The following is a 22926-nucleotide window of genomic DNA, read 5'->3' as shown; positions in this document are numbered from 1 at the left end:
TGGCTGGGGACCAAGTGGCCCCAGAGACTCTCTTGATCTCAGCCATGGAAGCAGTGGTCTATTTTCTCCCTGGTCGGTCCAGGAGGCCCATGGGATCCTTGGGGACAGTCTCTGCCTGGTGGGGTGGGACAGCCCCCACTGCCCACCCAGATTGGACTCCTTCAAGTTCTCCAGGTCTCCCCACCTGCAAATTGGGACCTGTTGCAGGGCCCTCCTCACAGGGCTAGCGGAGTGAGAAGTCAGTGCACCGAGAGCTTTCCCTGTCCCCATCCTCAGGAGCCTTGGACAGCAGCTGTCACCACCAGTTTGGAAAGACTCTCCTTGCTCCACCAGGAGCCTCACACCAAGGCCAGGCTCAGGTCCCCCAAACAGCAGCAAGCTCAGGGCAGGTCCTTCTGACAAGCTCTGCTGGGAGCATCAGACACACCCCGACCCCACAAATTCCTGGGGCCCGGCTGTCACCCTGTGCTTTTTTGGGGGGGGGACTATAACCACTGGCTGCCAAGGCTCCTGCTACACAGGGCCTTCTGCTAAACAGAATTAGCCTCAGAAGGATTTTTTTTTGGAGAAAGTGAGATGTTTCCTGGGCCACTGGCTGTGGAAGGCTGTGCCCTGGGCCAGTCTGCCTGCGCTGGTGCAGTGGCTCCTTCCCCATCTGGGGCACGGAGCTGGGTGGTGTCTGCCACAGAGAAGGACCGGGCTCCGCCCCGCCACCCAGGAGCGGGAGGCAGAAGCCGGCCGAACAGATGGCAAAGGCTCAAAATAACCTCAACATGTAAATAAGGGGTTTTGTTCAAAAAGGAAAATTAGATCTATTGCGCATGTTAAAATAGTTCCGCAGCTGAATGCATCGTGCTTGGGAACCTCCCAAGGACGCTCACACCTCGAGCCGGCTCTGGGGCTGCTCTTTTCCTTCTCTCCGAAGTGCGCTCAGGGAGAGCCAGGTGCGGTGGAGCACCGCTGCCCACCCAGCCTTCTGGGGCTGGGATCTGAACCCAAGGGAGCTTCCTAGCTCCCAAGAGACCCTCCCAGAAACCCCAGGGTCCACTCACACTTCACAGCATTCAGGACCCGGCTGTCCAGTGGCTTGCGGCTCGGGTCACTGGTGGACGAGCGGATACCTGTGCCGCAGCTGTTGGCCAGAGTGTTCCTGCAGAAGGGTGGGGAAGGGACGGGTTACAGCGGGCCAGAGGGGACTTGAGGAGGAGCCCCCTCACCCCTCGCTGTGGCCCCCTGGGACTGGGGTGCCTGTCACAGGAGTCGGGTCCATGTGGAGTGCAGGCCCAGCCTCCCTCTAAGGGAGAGGGAGAGCAAAGACCCCAGGACTCAGTGAGTGACTGATCAACTGGGCCAGGAAGCTGATGCGCTGGCCCTGACCTCGTCTGCAGGGACCCCGGGGTCACCTGAGCAAGCTGCCTAGGCACGGGGGCAGGAGCTCTCCTAGCCCATAGGGTCATGGGTACAGTGCTTTACACTTCATTGGGGAGGCCACAAGTCATTTGGGAAACACTGGCCCCTCCCTACACCAAGCCCTGGTCCAAAGCGACTGGTCACCCTCCTAGAGCCTCCCCTGTCCTCGCACTAACAGGCTCTGTTGAAAAGTCAGGAATGCACAGAACCTCTACTGCTGAAACCCACGACAACCAGACAGATCACAGCCACAGGAGACTCTAGAACCTTCTGAAGCTCTCCCTGGTGCCTCCCACTTACCTGTCAAAGAAGGTCGCCAGGAGTCTCCGTAGCAAGACCTTGTGCTTCACCCCTGCACAGAGGTGGCAGTTCATGAGCTGGCCACGTGTAATATAGACCCCGGAGCCTGTGGTCAGCAGACATCAACATGTTAGACCCATGGCCTTATGATCCAAAACCCAAGGCTCATGACCTTCAAGAGCCAGAAGAGGTGAGCAGGGGAGCAGGGCCCCAGGGCCCCAGGACCCCAGGACCCCAGGACTTCTGCTTTGCTAGGAGCCATCTCAGCTCCCACCCACTGGTCCCTAAGATATGCTCCATGGAGGCCACCTGCCACCATGTATAACTGGGACCCAGCAGGTCTTGAGAAAGTCACGGTGTCCACACCACTTGATGACACACCCTAGCTCCCAGCTCTCCCTGGTGGGCTGAGGCCTGAAGGCAGGACGCAGCCACCACAGCCCTGACCACCTCCCTGGGTATGTGCTCTGAGGGGCTGGCCCTGTCCCTTCCCAGGCAGCAAATGGGGAGATAGACAGCACTTCACCTGGGCCAGCTAATGTCCCCCAGGTGCATCAAGGAGAATCCAGCCAGGGCATAAGAGTGACCAGGGAGGCCCATGCTGTAACACCCCAGGATCTCCCCAAGGCCTGGTGAGCAAAGGACCTCCAGAGAACTGAAGCTGCCTGACCAGTGCACACTGGACACTGCCATGTGTGAGGGCAGCTTACCCAAATCACTTGGCCACCCCACTGTGTGCAGGAAAAAACAGGGTGAAATCACTGAAGGGCACACCAGCCCTTGCCGTTCCGTGGCTCTGTCAGTGTCCTCTTATTTGGGTCTCCACTATCTGATCTGCAATGGGGCACTGAGGACCAGACTGAGTGCCCCAGGGGAAGGAGCCAAGGCTGTCCAGTTCTGGCCCAGGAGGAACCTGCTTTCACCTGGGGAACCTCGCTTGGTGCCCTCAGCACCAACTCTGGCCCTGGAAAAGGTGCCAGCACAGTTGGGGGAACCCTCCCCAGCTCCCCAGGGATCTGTTCTGGGGACAGCAGTCTCAACAACTGTGAAGGCTCCACTCCCTGAAGTCCACATGCCCAATACCCAGGAGCCCCGAATTCTTCCCCCAATCCCGCCACAGACCCTCCTGTCAGAACCTGGGCCGGCCCAACTCGGAGGTTACTCCATCCTGAGCATCTCTCCGGCCCCAGCACCCCACACCTTAAACAGAGGCTGCCTGGAGGGCGGAGGGCGGAGGGCGGAGGGCGGAGGGCGGAAGGCACCTCTTCCTGGGACCACACCAGGCCAGAAGCCTCCTGGGATCCTGTCCAGTGCTCATGATCCATCCAGCCTGACACCCACTCTCCCTGGAGCAGCTGTGGCTATTAGAGACAGCAGGGCAGGGAGTGGTGTGCCCCAGCCACCAGAGCAGCCCTTGCCCACCACACACTAGCCAGGAAGTAGTGCTCTGGTAAGGCCAGGAGTCCCTGTGAGCTGAAAGGCAAGGCCAGCCCAGCTGTTAGCTGCCCACCTGCAGCCCAGTGGTGAGGTCTGCCTCAGGCAGCAGTTCCCAGACAAGGGACCACTGGGCAGAACCCAGAGCACAGGCAGTGACTGGGTGCCAGACAGAGGCAGACCAGGACATTGGGGGAGGGGGACAGCTTGGTGCTGGGGCTGGGGGAGGGCACCCTCGGGACCCCATCCAGCCTGCATTTGGGACTTCATGGGCAAACCAAGAAAAGAAATGACCAGAAAATGGCTGAAGGGCCCGAGGTACTGACAGTGCCATGACTTTATCCCTTTGCTGAGTAGCCCTAAAATCCTACAAGGGGCTGGGAGGCCAGAGGAATCCCAGCGCTGGAAAGTCCAGGCTCTGGCGAGGCCTGCAGCCCACATGGGCTGTCAACTCCACTGCGTTCCCTGTTCCTGCAGAATTCCAGCCTGGACTGAGAGCTGCCTCCTGGAACCTCTGGTCACCACCCTCTCAGGCTGGCAGTGGGCACTCACATGAGAAGGACAGTGGTAACTATGGGACTCGGTTCAATCTGTGACCTACATTAACACCACGAATGCAGCCCTGCCAATCAGCAAGGCGGCCAGCCCAGGGGATTCAATTAAAATGCTAAATTAATTCAATTGAATAACTCCTCTTAATGACACATTCTTCTAAAAGGAAATTAGAGGAAATTTAAGATGTTCTTTTTTTTTCCTTCGACTGACTGGTGATGAGTACATTGTTCATAGTTCTGAAAAAAATAAAGGGAGAGAGGACATTTGCATACAATAGACAGGGTGGAGCATCCTCACCTGCCACCAGCTCCAGCTTCTCCCCAGGGTCGCCCTCCGAGTAGAGCTTGGGGTGGCAGCGGTACCCAATCTGGCTGATGAGGCTGGCGGGCAGCGCCACAAGGTCACGGCGGATGAGGACGCAGGAGCGGCTCTCCAGTGGCACCGGCTCTGGCTTCTCTTGCACTGCAGCACAGAAATCACCTGCTCAGGTGGGTGTCTGCTGGCCAGGCTAGGCTAGGCTGCCCTGCGCCCGCCCCCCACGTCCCCTGATGCTGGGATTGGACCTGCTCTGTGCCAGCCTGTGCCAAGCCAGACCCGCTCCAGCCGTCCTCCAGGCCTGCTGATTGCAGCACGTTCTGCTGGCTCAGCCCTGCCCTGCAGGAAGCCTGAGCGAATGAGCAGAGGGAGTCAGGGAGGGACACCCACCAGGACCAGGACACTGAGGGCTGGAGGCAGCTCCCAAGGGGTGTCCCCCTGCAGGGGCCGCAGGCCAGGGGAAATGAGGGCTTGTGCTAAGCAGGAGGCCAGAGAGGAGCCTGAGCCGGGAGGGGAGGCAGGACAGCTCCTCCAGAGGCACCATGGCTAGAGACGGGGCAGCAGCGGGGCCTACGCCTCTGAGCCAGGGGGAGTGCCCAGCTCTGCCCGAGGAGCGCTGGCGGAGGGAGAGGCTGGAGCTGCAACCAGGTGTCAAGCAGCGGCAGACCCCAGGATCTCCCCAGCCAGCTCCCTGGAAGAGGCAGCGGGGCACAAGCAGCCCTGTTTCATGGGTGAGGGGACCAGGGGACTTGGCGAACATGAGGAGGACATGGCTTCTCAAACCATGTCAGCGTAAGGGGCTGGTCAGGCAGATGCGGTGTCACCGCAGGCAACTCCAGTCTCCTGCTGCCTGGGAACGTTCCTAACAGGACCACTGCCGGGACGGGCAGCCAGGGCCCCGGGGCCACCTAGGGCCTACAGCTCTGCAGTGTGCGCCCACTGCACTGCCCAGAGGAGGACATTTGGGACTTCATGGGCAAACTGAGGAGGTTACTGTATTCTGAACACCTCTCCATCCCCACCTCCTTCAGGGTCTGGAATCACCCAATGCTGCTCCCAGGTACCCCAGGGTCCCTTGAATGTGCCTACACCATCCCCAGAAAGCCGGATGCCAGCCAAAAGCATCAGCTCTGCCCTGAGCACAGGTGTCCAGGCCCTCCCCAGGCCTCCTGACCAGCTTGGCCTGCCAGGTTCTCCAGCAGGACACCACAACTGGGGTGCAGGGTCCCCTCGAGGGTTCACAGTGGGCTGGACCAAGACCCTGCATCTACCTACCGTTTGCTGAGTGCTGTAAGCCAAGGATGCAGCCTCACCCACCCCAAAATCCTGCCCAGTGCTGCCAACACACCCCTGAATGTCCCTGCTGCCCCTCGTCCCATGGAGCCTTGCCACGGCCCCTGCTCTGACCCCCAGGGTCAGTAGCAGGTCAGCAGGGCTCCAGTACAACTAGCCTGTGTTCCCACAGGCCACCATGGCCACAAGGCTTGTGTTCCTGACTCAAAGACCTGGCAGACCACACACACAGCAACCTGCTCACACAGGAAGCCACCTCACTCATCCCAATGTCCCCAGCACACAAGGTGGTCCTGAGAGAGCCACCTGACCCTGGTCAGAGGTCCTGTTCTGGGCAGGCTCCTCACGCCTGGCTGGGCAGCAAGGCCCAGGTGAAGGCCCAGGCCCATCCCTCCCAGACCCATGGAGGTCCGTGGGTAGGCAAAGGCCCTGCCACTGAGACAGTCCTTGCTCAGCGAGGGTGGCAGTTCCCTTGTCACCCTCAGTGGAGCCGGAAGCCCCCGTGGAGGAGGGGCTTGTAGGATCTGGTACTTAGACACCCAGAACCCGCTGGCCCTGAGAGTCCTGGGGGCGAAGGCAGGTGGCTCAGACTTGGACCCACCCTGAGGCTGCTCCAACAATCAGAGCAGGTCACTCCAGCAGAGCCAGCACGCATCCCCGCATCACAACCGCCTTAAAGGCCCAGGACAACACCTCAGCAGGGCAGCTGTGGAGGGCTCGATGAGGGTGCGTAGCGGGGGACCCCAGTAGGAATTAGCTGTAAGTCATCATCCCATCAAGCTTCTGAGGTGGAGGAGTCAGGGCTACCCAGTCTCTGAGGGCCAACACCTGGGTAACAGGGTGACACCATCCACCCCAAAACCACAGGGAACAGCTGCAGGAGACTGCAGGATGGGCTCTAGTCCCGAGGGTCTGGCGGGAGTGGGTGGGGTGTCAAGACCACCTGCAGCTTAGCGTCCACCTCCAGGGTCTGGAATCACCCAATGCTACTCCCAGGTCCCCGGGGCCTCCACCTGTTCCTGCATGGCTTCAGACCCCTCTGGAGTGGCTACCACCCAAGCTCAGAATGAGCATGCTGAGACCTTAAGTCTGACTGTGGCTGAATTCCAGGGAGAAGGGGAGATCTCCCAAAGGTGAAAGACACCCCAAGTAAGCACAGAAGCCAGGAAGGTGGCCGGCTGCAGGGGTAGACCCAGAGTCCCTCCTGCCGCTGGAGGGTCAGCAGGGTCAGATGGCACTTTCCACCCAGTGGAGCATTGGAAAATCCTTACAGCCTGGAACCCCCTGGGGGCTCAGGGAATACAGAAAACAATCTGGGTGATATTTTAAAACATAATTACCCGCCCCCCGCCCCCCTCAGCCCGCAGTGATTACACATGCAGAGGAGCCGGCCAAGCTGCTCGGTGGCATTTACATAGAGCGCTCCCATCCACAACTCCCCTGCCTCGAGATGTTTTTCTCAACAGCAGAAGTTGTTTGTGCTCAGCTCGCATGCCCCTCCCCAGCCCCAGCCCAGCTCCCCAAGAGCCAGAGCCTGTCAGCACCAGAACACCCGAAAAACCGCTTCTATTTCTGCTTTGCCGAGTGTCGGATGCTGCCGTGGCTAAAAATACCCTGAACTGAGTTGCAGCTCATCTGCAAAGGTGTCTGAACTTCTTCTGCACCCCACCCCTTCCCCAGGCCTCCGATCACCAACCTGAGGGGCTGCAGTCACCACCTGGAGCGTGGAGAGCTGAACTGCTCGCAGGGTGTTAAAGGAGCACTGGAGATGTGTTCAGAGGGGAGCCGGGCAGCTTGTCCCTGCAACCCCACAGGAGGACCTGGGTGGGCCATGAGCAGGGCAGGGACCCTACAGGTCACACCAGGACAGGTCCCATGGCCTCCTGTTGCCCCAGGACTAGTGGGGTCCCCAAGAGGAGCTGCTGCCTTCACCATCAAGGGCCTGTGGACCAAACTGTGGTCTCCAGGACTGCACTGCAAGGAGGGGCCACCAGCTGTGTGTACAGAGAGGCAGGCGATCAAGTGCCCTCCACACAGTGGTCACAAGGGAGAGACCTGGAGCAGCAGCTCATCTGGGCAGACGGGGCGCCAGCAGGGAGGGTGGGCGAACCCTCCCTCTGGGTCTGTGGCTGCACCAACACATGGGGGCTCCTCTGGGCTCCTGACTCGGGATCAAGGGGCCCCATCGAGCCTCCAAGGCCCCACAGCTCCCAGCCTGAGTGACTGGCACCACAGGGACCCAACATATGGAGAAGGAAAGGAACCCTGGGGATCTGGAGCTGAGGGACATCAGCTGACACCAAAGGACAAAGCCTATGGGACTGCACCTGTGTGGGTCCCAGAGTCACCTGACTCCTGGAGACAGGTGGGTGTGGGGGCAGGGTGGGGGTCTGTGCAATGGGGACGGATGTGCTATGGACTGAGGGGCCATGGCTGCACAGCCCTGAGGACGTGCTCGATGCCGCAGTGCACGTAAGACGACTGTCACAGTCCGCCTGACAGTCTGCGCATCTTAGCACAACAGAAACACTTTAAAAAGGAGGAAAAGAGGGGCCTGGGTGTTGCTCTGTGGTAGAGCATGTGCTTAGCCCACGTGAGGCTCCAGGTTCAATCTCCAGCACCAGAAAAAAAGGACGAATGGAAGAATGAGGGATGCAGGTGGACGGGAGCCCTGGCCCCCCACAGGCCTTCTGCAGCCCAGCGTGCCAGGCCAATGCGTGGACTCTGCCCAGCAGGAGGCCCCAGACTGGTCCAGTTCCAGCCTCCCATGCATGAGACATCCTTGGGGACTGACCCAGAAGACCCAACGACAGGCAGCACGGGCAGCCCCCACCCCAGGAGCCCCCTGGGGTGCAGAAATCCTAGCCGCTGTCCTGGCTGCCATCGGTGCCGGCCACCCTGATAAAGGTCCTGAGAACCCCGGGGCAGGGGAGGGAGGAGGAAGGAAGCCTGGCCCCACAGAGTATATACCATCCCTGAAGATGCAGAATAGGAAAATGAAGCCCTAGTTCTTAATTATAGAGAAATAGACAACATAAACCCAAATTGATGGGAAAGCGCTGACTCACACTCTGGTTTTAAGACTCCCTGTGCAGCGATAGTAATCAAGGCTGGTGCAAGGACAGACACGCGGCTCCACGGCACAGAACAGAGGCCCTCAAGTAGACCCCATGGGGTGCTTAGCTGGGTTTCCACCCAGGGGCACAAGTCACTCAGTTGTGGTAGTGACAGACCTCTCAACAACTGGTGCTGAGCAACTGGCCAACCACGTGCAAACCAAACCAATGCTGCCCTCCATTGGACCTCGCACCAGCACAGAAGGCACAAAAGTGGATCTCACACCCAACACCAAACAAGAACCTTTCAGAAGAAACATTCTTGGGATAACAGAAGTAACTGATACCGTGGACCCCACCAAAGCGGAACACCTCCATTCTAAAAAGAAGGTAAGACAACATAACCACAGGCTGGGGGAGAATGTCAGCAGAGCCCACGTCTGACGAGGATGTGCATCCAAAACTGTAAAGAGCCCTCAACACGAAGAAAACAGCCCAGATTCATGAGAGGGACAGAGTCACAGACGGAGCTCGGCACTGAACAGATGCTCCGTGTTGTCGGCCAGGCGGGAATACAAGTTGACCCCCGCGAGCAGCCACCCACGGCCGCCAGAATGGCTGGACCAAGTACATCAGCACTGCCAAGGGCCGGGGAGGAAAGGACACAGGCACAGCCCTGCGTGGCTGGTAAGAACGTGGGACAGCTGAGCCGCTCTGCAGGAGGCCTGGCCGGTTCTGTAAAGTCACAAACACTCCACATCTGACCCCGCAGCTGACCCACAACTGCGCCTCAGCTTCACCCAGGAGGAGTGAGAGGCGGAAACTGCTGCAGAGAAGGCTGAGTGGGGCGGGAGCCGGCCCTGCAGAAAGGCCTTAGCGAATGGGCACGTCATGGCCACCCCCAAAAGTGGCTGTGGTCAGCAGTGAAGAAGAACAGATTGTGGGTACACAACTCGGATGAGTGCGAGATTCTTCCCGCTGGGCAGAGGGTGCCAGGCTCAAACAGCCACGTGCTCATCACCGTGTGGCGTTCTCCAAGACAGACTCCAGGCTCAGAGTGCAGACCAGCGGCTGCCAGGGCTTGGGGTGGTGTGTGCACGGCCCTCTAGGAGCAGCCTGGGGGGGTCAGGGAATGCCAGGTCACCTGGCCCAGGGTGACCTCCCAGCTCTGGGACACAGTGGCCTCAACTCACACAAACACACACGTGGTGCACAGTCGAGCACCCATAGCCCACCTGGGCAGCTGCCAGCCTGGCCTGAGCCAGACTCTGGTGATCTGCAAAGGCCACACCCCTGACCGGCATCCAGTGGTGCCTGGGTCTTAGGAACAGGAGTTCAGGGACACACAGGGCGGGGTGGGGCAGAAGCCATCCCTGGGGAGAGGCCTCAGAACGCTGGCTATGACCAGAAGGGGGCGTGGGGACTCTCCAGGAGAGCCCCATGCTGAGACAAGGGGAGCCCCTCTGTGCCCCTGCGTGCCACACAGGACTGTGCCCCACCATCTGTGCACAGCCCCTGAGCCTCATGGTCCAGTGGGCACTGCTCTGGGAAGCCTTTCTCCTGGCACAGGGTCCCAGCTGGCCAGGTCAGTCTGTCCCAGGACCTGGCATTTTCTGTTATACAGAGGCATCCAGTAAGCACTTAGTATGTGCAGGCCTTGGTAGTACCCATAGTTTCTAAAGTGGTACTTCCTCATGCACAGGCTCCTAGAGCCCTGCCTTGCTCCAGAAAGGGGCATCAGGCTGCACCCAGTGGAGCAGAGGTGCCACTGCTTGTAAGACGCCCCTCTTCTATGTGCCAGGGGACAGAAATGCCACCAGCATAACCACGCCCCCCACAATCACTGGCATCCAGTCCTGGGCCTGGCTGTTGCTCAGAGTCCTGGTGTCATCCTGGGCACCCAGAACCCCCGCTGGTGCCTCCATTCACAGGTGTAGAACACGAAGGCCGAGATGGGCACGTCGGGTGCAGACGAGCACAGGCCGAGCACAACAGCCAGGGGGAGGAAGGACGGGCAGAGACGGAGCTGCCACACATCCTGCTCTGCGTGCCCTGGAGCAGGACAGCAGGCACACAGGCCCTGCAGCCACCTGCCACACACCGGAGTGAGGACAGCTGCGGCGAAGGCAAGGGCTGCAGGGCCCGTCCTCCACACACCCCACGCCAGCTCGGCCCTCCGGCTCTATTCTTGGCACCTGGGGCTCCCATGACTGACCCAGGCCAGCTGACATGTCCCTGCCGCCTGATGCTCACAGCCCGGCCAACACCCCCAGGAGCGGGGTCTCTAAGCCCAGCAGCCATGGCTGCTTTAGCCCAGGCGCATCTCTGCCGCCTACTCCCAGGTGCCCAATCCAACCTGGAGGCTCCCCATGGTCCCTCGTGGTCTCGGGACCCTCAGGCGGCCATCCTGGAAATCCTTCTCATTGCCCGTCCAGCTGCATGCCTTCTCTTGCTCTCCCCATAAATTTCTATACCTGTCCAATGACATCCTTGAACTACCTTCACAGCCTCCTTGTCCAGCCAGGGGATAGTCTGACCAGGGGCACTGGTCAGTGTGGAGGCACAAGCAGGGTTCTGGGTGCCCGGGATGACACCAGGACTCTCAGCAAATAGCCAGGCACTGGACTGGGCACACACACATGGGGTATGGATAAGACCGGGGCATGGCGTGCTGTGAATGCCTCCAGGAGACAGGCAGCGCTGTGACCAGGTGCTCCCAGGGAGACCTGTGTACTGTCCTCAGACTCGCTGGCACCAGCTACGCAAGACCAGATACAGCTGCCCGTAAAACACCCCAGAGACTCCTGGTGGGGTGGGCTGGAGTGGCCAGTTTTAGACTAACCCCTTCACTGGACAATGGTGAGAGCCTCTTTTAAAAAGGGCCCCCAGGTGGCCAGGATTGAGGGGCTGAGACCCTCAGGAGAGGGAGCTACGGCTGGAAGCAGGTGCCCAGGGACCTGGATGGGCATTCTGGTACAAATCCACGGCTTCCCCCAGGGCAGCTGCAGAACCTAAGTGGCACACACGTGTGCAGGACAATGCCGAGGAAGTAGCCACCTGGACACCAGGAACCAAGTCTAGGACTTAGTGTCTCCTGTATCGAGGAGGACCTGCCAGGGAGCACCAGGCTCCCAGCTGGAGACCCAGAACAGGTCTGGGATGGGGCTGGGGGGCTGAATAGACTGCAGGTGGCCTTGACCCGTGGGGGTAGTTCCCCAGGCTGCAGCCCCTCCAGGGGCAGTTCCCAGGCTCCCCTGGAGCATCCTGGTAACCCCTTCTAAACTGTGCCTGGTAATCAGTAAAGCAATGTCAGGAAACAGCACCAAATTAGGGGGGCAGGGGGGGCAATCTACAAAGAGACACTAGATACAGACCAAATGATGCAAAACCAATTTGCAAAAAAGACATTAGATAAGACAATTAACAGACGCCGACTTTAAAACAACTGCTCTGAATATGAGCAGGAAACGTAGGTAACAAGATGGAGACTCTCACAGGAAACCAGAATCAATAAGAAAGACCAGAGCCCAGAATTAAACAAAAACACAGTAACTGAAATTACGAGTTCAGAAGAATGGTGAAGAGAGAAATTAAACAGAGCAGATGGGGAGATTTGTGAACTGGAAAATAATTCAACATAAAATATCCACATAGAAGAAGAAAAACCAAGAGGCCAAGACACAGGAGAGAGATGCCAAGAGAAAAGGGACACGGGCAGCCTCGCGGCGTGCACCTGGGCCCCGAGAACCCGGGGGAAGGAAAGTCTCCAGACAGAAGGGGCGAGGCCGGAGAGGTGAGGGTGCAGGAGAGGCCCGCAGCCTGATGGCCAGGAGGCTCCTGGGATGGAGCACAGAGGCGCGGCCGTGGGCTGGAGGGCGGCGTGCAGGAGCTGACGTGAGGACGGCGAGGCAGCTGCATGCTGAGGGGGCCACCCCTGAAGGAGCAGATGGAAACTCACGACATCTCACGAGAAAAAACAGAATTGGACACAACCTGGATCAGGGGACACAACCTGGATCAGGGGACACAACGTGGATCAGGGGACACAACGTGGATCAGGGGACACAACGTGGATCAGGGGACACAACGTGGATCAGGGGACACAACCTGGATCAGGGGACACAACCTGGATCAGGGGACCATGGGAAACAACCAGCACGATGGTGCCTTGAGCCCAGAGCACAGTGAGATAAGAGCACAGCTCCCAAGGTAAGAGCTGCCGGAGGGGGGGGCGTGGGGAGTCCCTGGCAGGAGGTCAGAGGCTGGAGCCATGAGCCCCTGGCCAGCCTGGGCAGCGCAGTGAGACCCTGTCAAGAAATAACAGAAAGGATAAAGAAACGTTGAAAGCCAAGAAAGCACGGAAACCATTCAGGTAAACGTCACCCGCGGAGCCGGCAGCCCAGCGCAGCCCCCGGGGTGTGAAGGCAGGAGTACTGCACGGCAGCAGGGACCCTCCCCGACACATCCATTCAACAGCGAGAAGAAACCAGCTTGCGGTCAACACACGTCCAGCATGGCCAGCAGGAGCTGGGCAGGCCACGCTGTGAGTGGTGCACACCATCTCTGTTCAAGCCAAGAGGACAGGGACCACCTGAGGGTGCTCGGCTCTGCCTCAATCTGTGGTGCAGCATGCTGGGGGCCAGGGGGACAGCACCATTTCTCTGCAGTGCGTCTGGGAGCAAGTCCCCACCAGGGCCAGAGCCAGGAGTGGTCTGACAGGGGATTCAGAAACTGCTTCTGAATTGCTGCAGAACTCCAGGGTCAAGGGGAGGATATTTTCATCTGGATAACAATGAAGAAAATATAACATTTCAAAATCTGTTGAGACTTGGGGGCATGGTGCAGAGGCTGACCATGTGTTCATCATGCAGGAGGCCCTGGGTTCCGTCCCCAGCACCAAAAACAAGAAAAAGCAAAAGAGAAGTAAGGAAGGCTCAGCAGGAAACGTGGGGCTCCAGAGCACGTCTCAGAAGGTGGCGGCGCTGAGGGGCTAACAGGGAACCTAGTGATGGGGAGAGCAACGGGACTGCCTACCCCAGCACACCAGCACCAGTGTGCTGCAGGGGGGTCACGGTCCCAGGAAGGGCCTCACAGGACAGGTTCTCTGCTGCTGGGCCACGTGTGTCTCTGGCTTTTGCTTTGGCTGGCTTGGTTTTAGAAAATGATTCTTGCTGGGTGCAGTGGTACACACCTGTAATCCCAGCAGCTCAGGAGGCTGAGGCACTAAGCAACTCCGTGAGACCCTGTCTCTAAATAAAATACAAAATAGGGCTGGGATGTGGCTCGGTGGTCAAGCACCCCTGAGTTCAATCCCTGGTACCCGTCCCCACCCCCCCCCAAAAAAAGAAAGTGATTCTTTAAAAAATCTGTTCTCCATCCCTAACTCGTGGGCTGTGCAGGCCCCAGGACAGATCAGTGCCCATTCCTGTGAGACAGTGCATCACAGAACAACTGCCTCCTAATGGAGGAAGCATGAGCTGAAGCCAACGAGCATCTGGAAGACACAACTTGCCAAAACTAACACACAAAGAGATGGAAATTCTGAGCCTGTCCCAGCAGAAGTGAAGAAACAATCTAAATAATCATCTCCCTGCACAAAATCTAGACAGCATTACACAGACTCTTCCAGACCATTAATAAAGGGAAGCAGCCAGGTACAGTGACCACACCTGCAATCCCAGCTACCAGGGAGACCCAGGCATGGAGATCAACTTGTCTTCTGAGGGCAGATAACCATGATATCAAAACAAGACATGTCCCTCAAGGAAATGAGAGGGCAACAGTGGGAAAGCAGGCCTGGCCTGCAGTGGGGGGCTGTCACGTAGAGCCAGGGCCTACTTGACGGGGGTGGGGGGGGACATGCAGAAACCTGGTTTACCAACACTCAGGCCAGGACCATCCTCAGCAACACCTCTGGGGCTGGAGGCTCAGGTCTGGCCAGGGAGAGGTGACTTCCCTTGAGTTAGCAACCCCTGGATACCTGGCACCCCACTGGTGGCTTCTGCCCAAGGCTCTCTTCTAACAGATTAACACAGGGGCAGGAGTCAAAAGGACACTCTATCAAAACTGGGTTGATATTTACTAAAGGAATACAAAGTTGCTCCAATATTTGAAAAAGCAACCAATGTAACTAAGCACATTAACAGTACAGGAGGAAATCCACCCACATAAAGATAGCCCCATCCAGGTGGTCCCAAGATGGCACCTTCACTGTGTGCAGACGCACCCTGATGGTCCCACACGTACCCCTATGTGAGCACTGCCTGACTGCGTTTAGGGAAAAAACTTGAGTGGAATTTCAACTTACTTGTCGGGGGAGCCTCCTAACCTAGCAAGAGAATGACGCTCCCTTAATGTGATAGAATGTATCGCCTCAAGGCCCTGAAGGGACATCCCACCCAGATCTAACATCCCGCAGCCAGGACTGTGCTCTGCGCCCAGCACTCCTAGCCCAGGGCCTGAGTCCATCCCTGGGCTGCAAGAAAGAAAGTATCAAAAGCTTTTCCTGAATGTGGAAAGGAGACAAGGGTGTACAAGAAGTTCCGCGAGTCCATGAGGCAAGAAAGCAGAGCAAAGGTTAAGGTTGGGATTAAAGCTGTCCTTGTTAGCCCACGGGTGGTTACATCGACAGAAAATCCAAAGGCATCAGCAGGCGAAAGATTAGAGCAAACAAGTACATTTGGCAAGGTGACCACATGTGTGAAGTGATTCTTTTTCTGTATTTTAGAAACATTATTTAAAAGGGAAACTTAAATATCATGTAATTAGAACCAAAAAATGAATTTCTAAGAATAAATCTTGGAAAGGATGTGCAGAGAACTAGCACATATCCCCCCCAAAACTTGAAAAAGAGTAAACGGAGGGATACACCACATCCAGGGCCTGGAGGACCCAATTCTGTGAAGATGTCAGATTGCCCTGGACTGACCTGCAGAGTGGACACAACCCCCAACTCCAGATGGCCAGTGTGGCAGGGCAAGACCCCGAGAGCCACAAGACAGGGACGCCTGGGCCTCACAGGGGGCGCCAGGGGCAGGACTGGGGTCAGGGGCAAGCTCCCAGCACAGATATCTGGAACACCACAAAGGGGCGCTGTCCTGCCAGGCAGAAGATGCCCTTCCTGTGACAATTGGCAGGTGACAGATGGTGACAAGGGTGGAAGGGGGCTGGAGCCCTGTGTGGCGCCCCTCCCGTGGGTTCCAGGCAAATGCAGGAGAGCCCAAACCCGACCATCAGAGGACAGCACACACGTGGAGGGAGCTGGCCGGCTTTGGACACCCCAGCTTGAACTCATGCTTCTGAGCGCTGGGTTTTGAGGTGGGGTCTCAGTATGTTGCCCAGGCTGGTCTTGAACTCCTGAGATGGAGCTATTCTCCTGCCACAGCCTCCCAAGGCGCTGGGGCTGCAGGTGAGCACCACCATCCAGATGTGAACTCGTGATCTGTGTGTGTATGTGCTGCGGCGGAACCCACGGCCTCTGACATGCCAGGCAAGTGCTCTACCACTAAGCTGCATCCGGCCCTCACAATTTTTAAATACGTAGACCTCAAGCTCCAGTTGCTAAAAGATCATAAAAACAGACACCTCCACAGCAATGCACGAGCCCAGCACCCAGGGCTGGGTTTGTTCTGTGGTGCTGGGGATTGATCCCAGAACCTCACACGCGCCAGGCGGGTGCTTAGCACTGAGCTGCACCCCAGCCCCAGGTCCTGGGTTTTAAAAGCCACTAGGCTGGGTGTGGCTTGGTGGTAGAGCACTTGCCAGGAGTACAGGAGGCCCCAGCGCTGCAGAAATGAACGAGTAGATGAATAAATACACTTCCCACTGAAAGGGAAGGAACCGATTCCAGGGATGGGAAGGGAAAGTGTAAAAGGAGCCAGGGAGATTTTGCTGAGCAAGGCAGTAAGAAAACGCTTAAAAAAAACTACACTGATGGTAAATAAATCATCACAACAGACGAAGGAATAAAATAAATCAGCAGGCGCTAGCGGTGGGAAGCTCTCTGCTACAAAAGACTGCGACCAACCGGCACAGCCGCATGGGGCTGGAAGTCACCTTCCTCACAGCCTCAGAATGAACTCGGGGAGGACCCCAACGCCAGGACCGAGGAGGTGACTGACGCACAGGGCAGCGACCAGCCCCTGATGCCAAGGGGGAAGCAGAGGCTACCCCACCAAATCCCAAGGTGACACCACCATATTGACCCAAGCTGTATGGCAGTCCCCAGGGACGTGCAAATCTGTGGACCGGCAGCCGTGCAGCACCCAACGCCTTCCTGGGACGAGAGCCCAAAAGAGGTGGTCTTTCTGACAGGGCTCTGGAAGAAAGTGTCAGGAAAGACCCAGCCGAGGGATCAGCCTGGAGAAGGGGCGGCAACGACCACCCCGACCCAACCCAGGCCACGCCGGACCCCGTGTGGAGAGGTGCTGCTGCCAGGGACAGCACTGGGGGCTGCACAGGTGGACCAGAGCTTGCACCTGAGCCAAGGCTGGGCTGTGCCCGCGTAACAGGCCGTCAGGTTAGAAGAGGCTCTGCGTTAGGAGACGGGCAGAGGGCGGTGAGATGGGGGTGCTCACCCTTCGGAGACCCCAGGGGAAGGGTGTCCACAGCACATCTCTAAACTGTTCTTAAAAATTTTTTTCAAGTTTAAAATGAATTTGAACAACTTTTTTCTTACAAATGGAGATTACATATTGATCTCAAGGTGAGAAAAAGTTTCATGAAATAGGATGTAAAAGCTGCTATAGATTCAACAATTTAATAAACTTTACATCAGAGTTCTATTACGAGGGGCTGGGGGTGTAGCTCAGTGGCAGAGCACACGCTTAGCAGGCACAGGGCCCTTCGTTCCATCCCTAGCGCCCAAATAATAATAATAATAACAACAACAACAGCAGCAATAGGGATAAAGTTATAGTGATAACATGAAAAATCGCCGTGGAAACGACGCCCGCAGCAGGTGTGCCCGGCACAGGACACCGAGGAGAACACATGGCACATACATTTTGGAAAAAGGACAGAAAAGTTACTTTGCAAAACTGGGGCAAAGCATTTAAACAGGAGCTTCACAAAGGAGAGCATCCAAATGGCCAGTAAACCCTCGATGGCGCCTGGAACCCCACACACCCGAGCTCCAGTTCAGTGCCACTGTGGGGCTCGAGACAAGAGACCACAGACATTCGGCCACCTCACGTGCTCCAGCTCTAGCATCAAGCTAGACACTAACAGACTGAAGACCACAGGAGTGATCCTGGGGCGGGGACATCACTCGGCACACCACAGGGAGACCAAGTGGTGGCACAGCAGACAGGGCATCACGCTGGCTCTTCCAACAGGACCGAGCAGCAAGGACAGCAGAACAGGAGCTCGAGGGGGCAGAAGGAGAACGTGACACGGGGACAAGGTGTGGCTTCAGAACAGCTTCTCCTAAGAACACAAGAAACACAGGCCAGCACCCGCGTCCCGGCCCAGAGGAGAATGCCCGAGAGCGGACGGACGGCGGAGAGACTGACACAGGTCTACCTGGAGCCCGGAGGCAGTGCCCCAGGACGACCTGTCAGGTCAGAAACCCGGGACAAGCCAGAGGCGTCTACAGCACACAGCAGGGTGACGGCCAACCCACGATCCACGTCCAGCCACAGCATCCTTCAGAAACGGGCGTCCACATGTGACCTTGACGGCCATCAGGCAGATTTTTAAGAGAGGTGCTGTAAGGGTGGCTGTGGCTGGGTGGCAGAGCGCTTGCCAAGCATGTGGGAGGCACTGGGTTCGATCCTCAGCGCCACATTGACAACTGAAAAAATATTTAAAAAGCTTTGTTTAAAAAAAAAAGTGCTATAAAGACATTTTCAAGCTCTTCAGAACCCATCACTAGTGAGACCCAGGACGTGAGAAAGACAGGGCAATTCCAGGGGAAGGAGACCACACAGCGAGACTGCCCACCAGCACGGGCTCCGCGGGGGCAGAGGAGCCGCAGGCACCTGTGTGCGTGTTCGGAGGGGCTTTCCCAGGGAGCGACCCTTCTTGACGTGGTCCAAACGGGCCACAGACCTAGACGTGAGACCCCAAGTCAAGGTCGGGCAGATACACACGTGAAAGACACTCAACGTGGTGAGCGCTTAGAGAGATGCAGGCTGAACCGCCATGGAGTAGAACAGACCCCCTACAACGGCTTAAAGAAAGGGAACCCCCCCGAGTGCCGAGAAGAAGGTGCAGGGCCTGGATCCCCCCCACGGTGGGATCATGAATGTTGGAAAACAGCTGGCGGCTCCTGGATGCTGACGCACACTTGCTACGCAAGCCCCAAGGCCAGCCCACCACCACCACCCGCTTCACTTACCCTCCAGAAAAGAAAACGAAAGTGCGTTTGAAAACCGGCTCGCGGACGTTCTCGGCAGCTCAGGTGACCCCATCAGGAGCCTGCAGCCCTCTAACAGCGGTGGACACATATGCCGAGGCCCCACCCACGGCGCAGGACAAGCCCAGCCATGGAAAGAATGAAACCCTAAAGCACACGCATGAACGGCTCTCGGATGCCAAGACTCAGTTCTAAAGGCACAGGCTGCGTGTGACTCCATCTACGGGACCAAGACAGAGCTGTTGCTGCCAAGAGTAGGGAGAAGACATGGTGACTGTGGGGCGGGGCCTGTGGGAGTGGAGGAACTGTCGTGTCATAGCCGGGGCGGTCACCAGCTCCTTCACTTGTTTTAACTCAGAGAACTGAGTCTGACGGCATATAAGTTCTTACAATGACAAAAGGTAGAAAAAAAGAGAACTAACAGCTAGAAATGACGACCTTATAAGACTTCCTGAACATGAAGAAGTAAAATGGGACACCAGGGTACAAAGGACCAGAGGAGGCAAAAGAAGACACTGCTTTAGGAGTCAAGTCCAACAAGAGGGTTAAGATAAGACCGAGATGCAAACGTCGACTCTAGAGCAATCCCAAACTGCAGGAATAACTAAGTCAACCGTGGAGTTTAAGAAAATGCCATAAGGTACCCAGTGAAGGGCAGTGGAGGACGGTGCCAGAGACGGGGGAAGACAGCAAGAGCAAGTAAAGTCAGACGGCAGGCTGGACCTGAGGCATGGGAATCACATCTGCACCCGGGCGTATGGACTCCAGACACAAGATGATGGCCAGCATCCAGCCCCTGTTTGTCTACAAGAGGTGGACTCAGGATGCAGGCAAGTGAGAAGAAGAAGCCTTGGAAGAGCCAACAACAAGTGGACACTAAACCCAAGAAAGCTGAGGCCGGGGCTGGGCTCTAAGTGCCTGCGAAGTGTGTGCAGCCAGGTTCAACCCCAGAAGGAAGGGGGGCGGGAGGGGGAAAGGAAGACAGTGAGACAGCAAGCTGGACCAGCTGCACAGACACGGAAGTACACTGCCCAGATGAACAGATCCCGTGGGAGACCAGACAACCACAGCTGGAACAAGGCAAAAGAAGGAATCTGAACAGCTCTGTCTAGTGGGACGTGGGGACTAGGTGGACTGCAGTCAGCGGTGACACTGGTGGCTGAAATAAATGGGAAACTTAGAACTTCCCCACAGGTCACAGACTCCAGGCCAAACGCCTTCCCTGTGAACTGCTTCTCCCAAACACCAGGAAGGAGCAACATCACACTTGCACAAATTCCCCCAAAGCAAACACAAGGACTCAAGGGCTGGCATCACCTGGTGCCCAGACCAGACAGACGCCGAGAAGCTGCGGACGAGGAGACCAGGAACACGCTGGCACACCTCCTGGAGAGAAGATCAGCACCCATGAAAGCAGGCCTGCTGCAGGGACGCAGGGCTGGGGGCTGGGGAACACGCGAATGCTCCTGGGACAACTGCACGCCAGCCACAGTGCAGACCCACAGTCGCCTCAAGGAGGGAGGAGCCCATGGGCTGGTGAACAGCGCCATGCCAGACCCGGCAGCCCCCGCACCAAGGAGGAGCAACAGGCTACCCCGCTCCCGAGACCGAGGCCACAGGGCGACCCCTGCACTCCCTGCTCCCACCCAACCTGGAGTGGGGGTCCCCACGGAGACGGCCACACTGCAGACAGAGCAGTAATGGCACAGATGCACAGCTCCAGGGACCCCGCAGGGGGCCCGAGGCCTGCCCGCCACGAGGACCCTGGACAGGGCGCAAAGTCCACGCAGATCCAGGTCATCCCCACAGACACCTAGAAGTGAGACAATTAGCAACCTGATTCACAAAAGCACCAACTTAAGCAGAATCTGAGAAAGAGACCCACGTAGCCCCAGCAATCCCGCTCCTGCTGCACGGCCTGACCCAGGGTCCCAGTCAGTCTGCAGAGACCTGGACGTCCGGCTCGCAGCACACGGACCCCGGCGGTCAGGAAGCAGGAACACGAGTCGCCCATGAGTAAGGAACTGGCAGATGGAAAGCAGCACGTCTATCCAGCGGAACGCCACCCAGCAGGAAAGAGATGCAGAATCACCTGTTCTCCAGCACCTGTGACCTGGAGGTCCAGCACAGAAGCCAGGGGCAGAAGTCCATACTCCAGGTGACAACCTTGATCCGCCCAGATGGGCCATCGACGGAGACAGTGACTAGTGACTACCTGGCTGAGGGCAGAGAGGGTGAGTGGGGGTGTCCACCACCTGGTACAGGCTTCTTTGGGGGAGACGGAGTACAGTGATGGCTTCGGGACTCCAAGTGCTCTGGAGGGGACTGGTAGGGACTGGTGGGGACTGTGGGTTCCACCTCCATAAAGCTGCCACTCGAATGACAAGTGGAGAAATGGAAGGAAGCACAGCAGACTGCAGTGACAGGCGCTGTCGTGGCCCCCACGCTCTAGGTTGAACCCACACCAAGTGAGCGTCCGCAGACATTCCCAAGAAACCACAGCAGGAGGAGCCACGCAGCGGGCAACGCAGGCAGCTGAATGCCGCCTGGGAAGAACAGAGCCGTCTGCGCATCTGGTGGCTCCTATGGAGACAGACCACGGAGCAGAGCAGAGCACGCATGAGCTCCGCACACCGGGCCGACCAAGGCCTCTTCAACAGGCTGCAAAAAACACTGCCCAGAAAATAAAACAAAGCAACTGGTCTTCATCCAACTTCTTCTGGTCTTCGAAACACACCAATAAGATGATAAAAAGTCAGGTCAGACGAGGAAAAATATTTGCAATATACATTGACAAAGAAACTCTTAAGACACTTAAGAAAAGCAAAACCGTGGAGTCCCGGGCCCCAGTGGACGTCACAGAGTGAACACCTAACAGGAGAAAATTCTCACAGCAGGACCCACTGCAGGGGTGTGAGTGGAGCAACGAGGGGGTCCTGCCGACCACCCCCCTGGGGGGTGGCACCCGCGCTGGCCAGAGTACGGCCACCTGAGCTCTCCAGTCTCCTGGGAGGACCACGTGGCAGACAAAAGCCAACACACCCAGCACCTGAGCCAGCTGTTCCACAGAAGCAGACATGGGTCCACACAGACCTGCCCAGGGACATACATTCTGCGCTGGTGGCCCCGCCACACCATGGAAGAACACGCAGCTGCGACAAAGCAGGAAGCAGGTACATCCGCCACATGGGATCCCAAACACGGCAAGGAGAGCAGATGGAGTCTCCGTGCTGGGTGATCCCACTCAGGCAGATTCTAGGAAGGCAAGTGACAATGACAGAAAGCAGGTGGCAAACCTGGGACACGGCGGAATGGGAGGACCACAGGGAAGCACTGGGGGGGTCCAACTGCCCTGTGTGGTGACCATGAGGGCGCTCCACCTGAACACTTGACCTTGCACCTGCACGTAATGCCTCAGTAAGGAAAGACCCAAAACGCAAAGGGAGGAGGAAGCAGCCTTGCAGGCCTGGCGCTGGACGCTGGCGAAGGCCCTGCTCCTCGCACAGGCCCGCCCCGCCCCACCCCAAAGCTCTGACAGCCAGGCTTGCCCAGGCACAGGATGAACACCTGTGGCCACCGGACAGCGGAGGGGAAATGGCTGCGGAGGACGGAGAGCCTCGGGGGACAGGAAGGCTCTCTCGGGTGGTGATGGTGCCCCTGGAGACTCGCGTGGGTGTTCTGCCACAGGTGAATCATTGCTCACCCAAACTGGCTCAAGTAGAGATCTCTGGGTGTTCAGGGGCTTGGAGAGTAGACAGGAATCTGCGTGGACATGCTCAGCCTGGACCTCCCCCAGCAGAAGCCAAGGACAGGGTGGACAGGGCAATTCTGGGAGGCCACCAGTGGGGGCTCCCAGTGAAGACCACAGGACAGTGCTTGGGGTGTCCAGGGACCATAGGACAGCCACTTTATGCTTAGTAGGACAGACACGCAGGGACTGGCACCTCCCCTGCCTGGCCAGAGCTGCCCACTCGGTGGTCATTTAAAAGGAAGATGCACTTAAAAGCTGCCCATCTGTGCCAAGGGTTCTTGGCCTCAGCCCAGCCATGCAGGATCCAAAGCACCCTGCTCCCTGGGACAGGGAGAGGCCAAGGGACTACAGGTCTCACTGAAAAGGGACAGGCAGAGCGGGAATCTGAGCTGCTTCCCTCCAGAGCCAGGGGCCCTGTGATGTCACACTGGGCAGGCAGGTGTACCACCACGTGT

At 57.7% G+C, this 22926-nt stretch overlaps 1 protein-coding gene across 4 annotated transcripts in view; it reads right to left on the bottom strand.

The window, feature by feature from the left end:
• Nacc2 (NACC family member 2) overlaps nucleotides 1-22926 on the bottom strand; it is a 77026-nt gene that overhangs the window by 4988 nt on the left and 49112 nt on the right. For all 4 annotated transcript variants that reach the window (XM_046465386.2, XM_046465387.2, XM_046465385.2 and 1 more), the window contains 3 exons: nucleotides 3997-4161; nucleotides 1711-1816; nucleotides 1053-1150 (listed from right to left, as the gene is read on the bottom strand). In XM_046465386.2, the coding sequence (XP_046321342.1) occupies nucleotides 1053-1150; nucleotides 1711-1816; nucleotides 3997-4161 (369 nt within the window). The remainder of the gene's footprint in view (nucleotides 1-1052; nucleotides 1151-1710; nucleotides 1817-3996; nucleotides 4162-22926) is intronic.

Source organism: Marmota monax, unplaced genomic scaffold (assembly GCF_021218885.2).
Source record: "Marmota monax isolate L192 unplaced genomic scaffold, Marmota_monax_Labrador192_F-V1.1 WCK01_AAM20220418_F8-fsc00167, whole genome shotgun sequence".
Classification (NCBI taxonomy): Eukaryota; Metazoa; Chordata; class Mammalia; order Rodentia; family Sciuridae; genus Marmota; species Marmota monax.
Note: the sequence above shows the minus strand (reverse complement) of the source record. Positions and strands in the feature narration are given on the sequence as shown.